Source organism: Meriones unguiculatus, chromosome 6 (genome assembly GCF_030254825.1).
Source record: "Meriones unguiculatus strain TT.TT164.6M chromosome 6, Bangor_MerUng_6.1, whole genome shotgun sequence".
In the NCBI taxonomy this organism is placed as follows: Eukaryota; Metazoa; Chordata; class Mammalia; order Rodentia; family Muridae; genus Meriones; species Meriones unguiculatus.
The window spans coordinates 106,304,560-106,306,740 of NC_083354.1; the positions used below are offsets into that span (position 1 = coordinate 106,304,560).

A 2,181-nucleotide genomic window follows, 5' to 3' on the forward strand; every position below is an offset into this window, starting at 1 on the left:
GTATGTTTATCCTGTATTATACGGCTAATATCCACTTATAAGTGAGTATAAACCCGGTGTGTCTTTAAATAATAATAATTTAAAGATTATTTTATTTTTTCTACAAGGAGAGAAAACAAGACTGTTCCGACTTTTTTGAGCCAAAGAAACTCTATTAGAAACCGTTAAGACTCTTTCCTCTGGAACCCAAAATTGCTTCAAGATCACTTTGAATCTTAAGAAAAGCTAAGAGGGGTGGGAGAAAGGCTTCTTCCTTTCCTCTGGCGGCAGCCATCAGGTGAGCCAGGATGGGTGCATACAAATACATCCAGGAGCTATGGAGGAAGAAGCAGTCAGACGTGATGCGCTTTCTCCTGAGGGTCTGCTACTGGCAGTACCGCCAACTGTCTGCGCTGCACAGGGCTCCCCGCCCCACTCGGCCTGGTAAGGCGCGAAGGCTGGAATACAAGGCCAGGCAAGGTTATGTTATTTACAGGATTCGTGTCCGCTGTGGTGGCCACAAACGCCCAGTTCCTAAGGGTGCAACTTTTGGCAAGCCTGTCCACCATGGTGTTAACCAGCTAAAATTTGCCCGAAGCCTTCAATCTGTTGCTGAGGAGAGAGCTGGACGCCACTGTGGGGCTTTGAGAGTCCTGAATTCTTACTGGGTTGCTGAAGATTCCACATACAAATTTTTTGAGGTTATCATCGTTGATCCATTCCATAAAGCTATCAGAAGAAATCCTGACACCCAGTGGATCACCAAACCAGTCCACAAACACAGAGAGATGCGTGGGCTGACATCTGCTGGCCGCAAGAGCCGTGGCCTTGGAAAGGGCCACAAGTTCCACCACACTATTGGTGGCTCTCGCCACGCAGCCTGGAGAAGGCGCAACACTCTCCAGCTCCACCGTTACCGCTAATACACGAAATGTTTGTAAAATTCATACCCAATAAACAATTTAGGACAAAAAAAAAAAGGCTAAGAGAGTCATTTCAATTACTGTGGTGATAGCTCCATAAGAGAGTAATGGCAAAATGTGATGACTAGCAGCACGCCATAACTGGGAACTGGGATCTCTGCACTGTGCTAGACAAGATCTGAGAACCACAGTGATCATTGACCATGAGGTGCTTAGAGATAAGGGCTGTACCACAATCCACTTTGATACTTCTGTATCACTTTATAACTTCAGTCTTCCACATACAAACAGGTAAATTCTGGAGTATGGAGGCATGTCAGGCACAGTTCAAGTAAGAGCATGATATCGCTTTATGCATGTTTACAACCTGTTCACCTTGAAATCCTTCAAAATGTAAAAAAAAAAAAAAAAAGAAAGCTACTTTTCATGTTCTAGAAATTAAATGTCTTACAAATTATCTTACATAAATCATAGCCTAAATGACTGTGCTTCATAATTATACTTTGAGTGACTATTTAGAATTTCCATCTGAGTACCTAATTAGGAAGCATTTTTTTATTCGATGAAATTTTGTGTCATTAGTAGATTTGTTACATGACATTAAACAATACTGACATACAATCAAGACTGTTAGGATTCATTTACTCTTTTTAACCAGCTAAACCTATTTAACAAATTATTATTGAGTATCAAATTACCTTTACAATTCAAAACAAGTCTACCCTCTAGCAAAATATCCACCAAGCACTATAGATCTGTTTTGCATTCTTGGATTAGACCATCAGGATCTGGATGGTAGGCTGTTTACATTCCTTTTTAGAAAGAAAGCTTGAGGAGGAAAATTGGACCCGCATTAAAGATTCCAGACATTCCTTTCCTTACCCATCTATATGCTGCTCTGTCACTAGGGTCTCAGAAGGTAACAGACTGTATGAAGGAGCAGAGATTAACTGAAGAGGATCTATATCTGTGTTGCTATGGAGAAGTTATCATCCATGCCAGGTGAAGACATTCTAGTACAGCTAACCTGGTATCATATAAACTTCTGCCAATAATCTCTTACCTTTGATCAGTATGTAAATTCAATAAAGGAATCATACCCACAAGAATAATTTCGATAGAACAGTTCTTTAGTTTTTCTGTGGATCTTATGGGGTAAACATTTTTCTGTAGAAAAGACATTCACAAAGCACAGACATATTAGAAAAAATATGCAGCACATTTGGAGAATAATTTATTGAATAATCTTTAGGTTGTGATAATTAAATTCATATAATTT

The 2,181-nt window shown here is 39.8% G+C and overlaps 1 protein-coding gene across 1 annotated transcript; it reads left to right on the plus strand.

The window, feature by feature from the left end:
- The first annotated feature begins 239 nt into the window (after positions 1–239).
- On the plus strand, positions 240–953 carry LOC110544604 (large ribosomal subunit protein eL15-like). The gene has a single exon (XM_060384606.1). The coding sequence runs from the start codon at positions 288–290 to the stop codon at positions 900–902; it is 615 nt and encodes a 204-aa protein (XP_060240589.1). The 5' UTR covers positions 240–287; the 3' UTR covers positions 903–953.
- Positions 954–2,181: the final 1,228 nt, after the last annotated feature.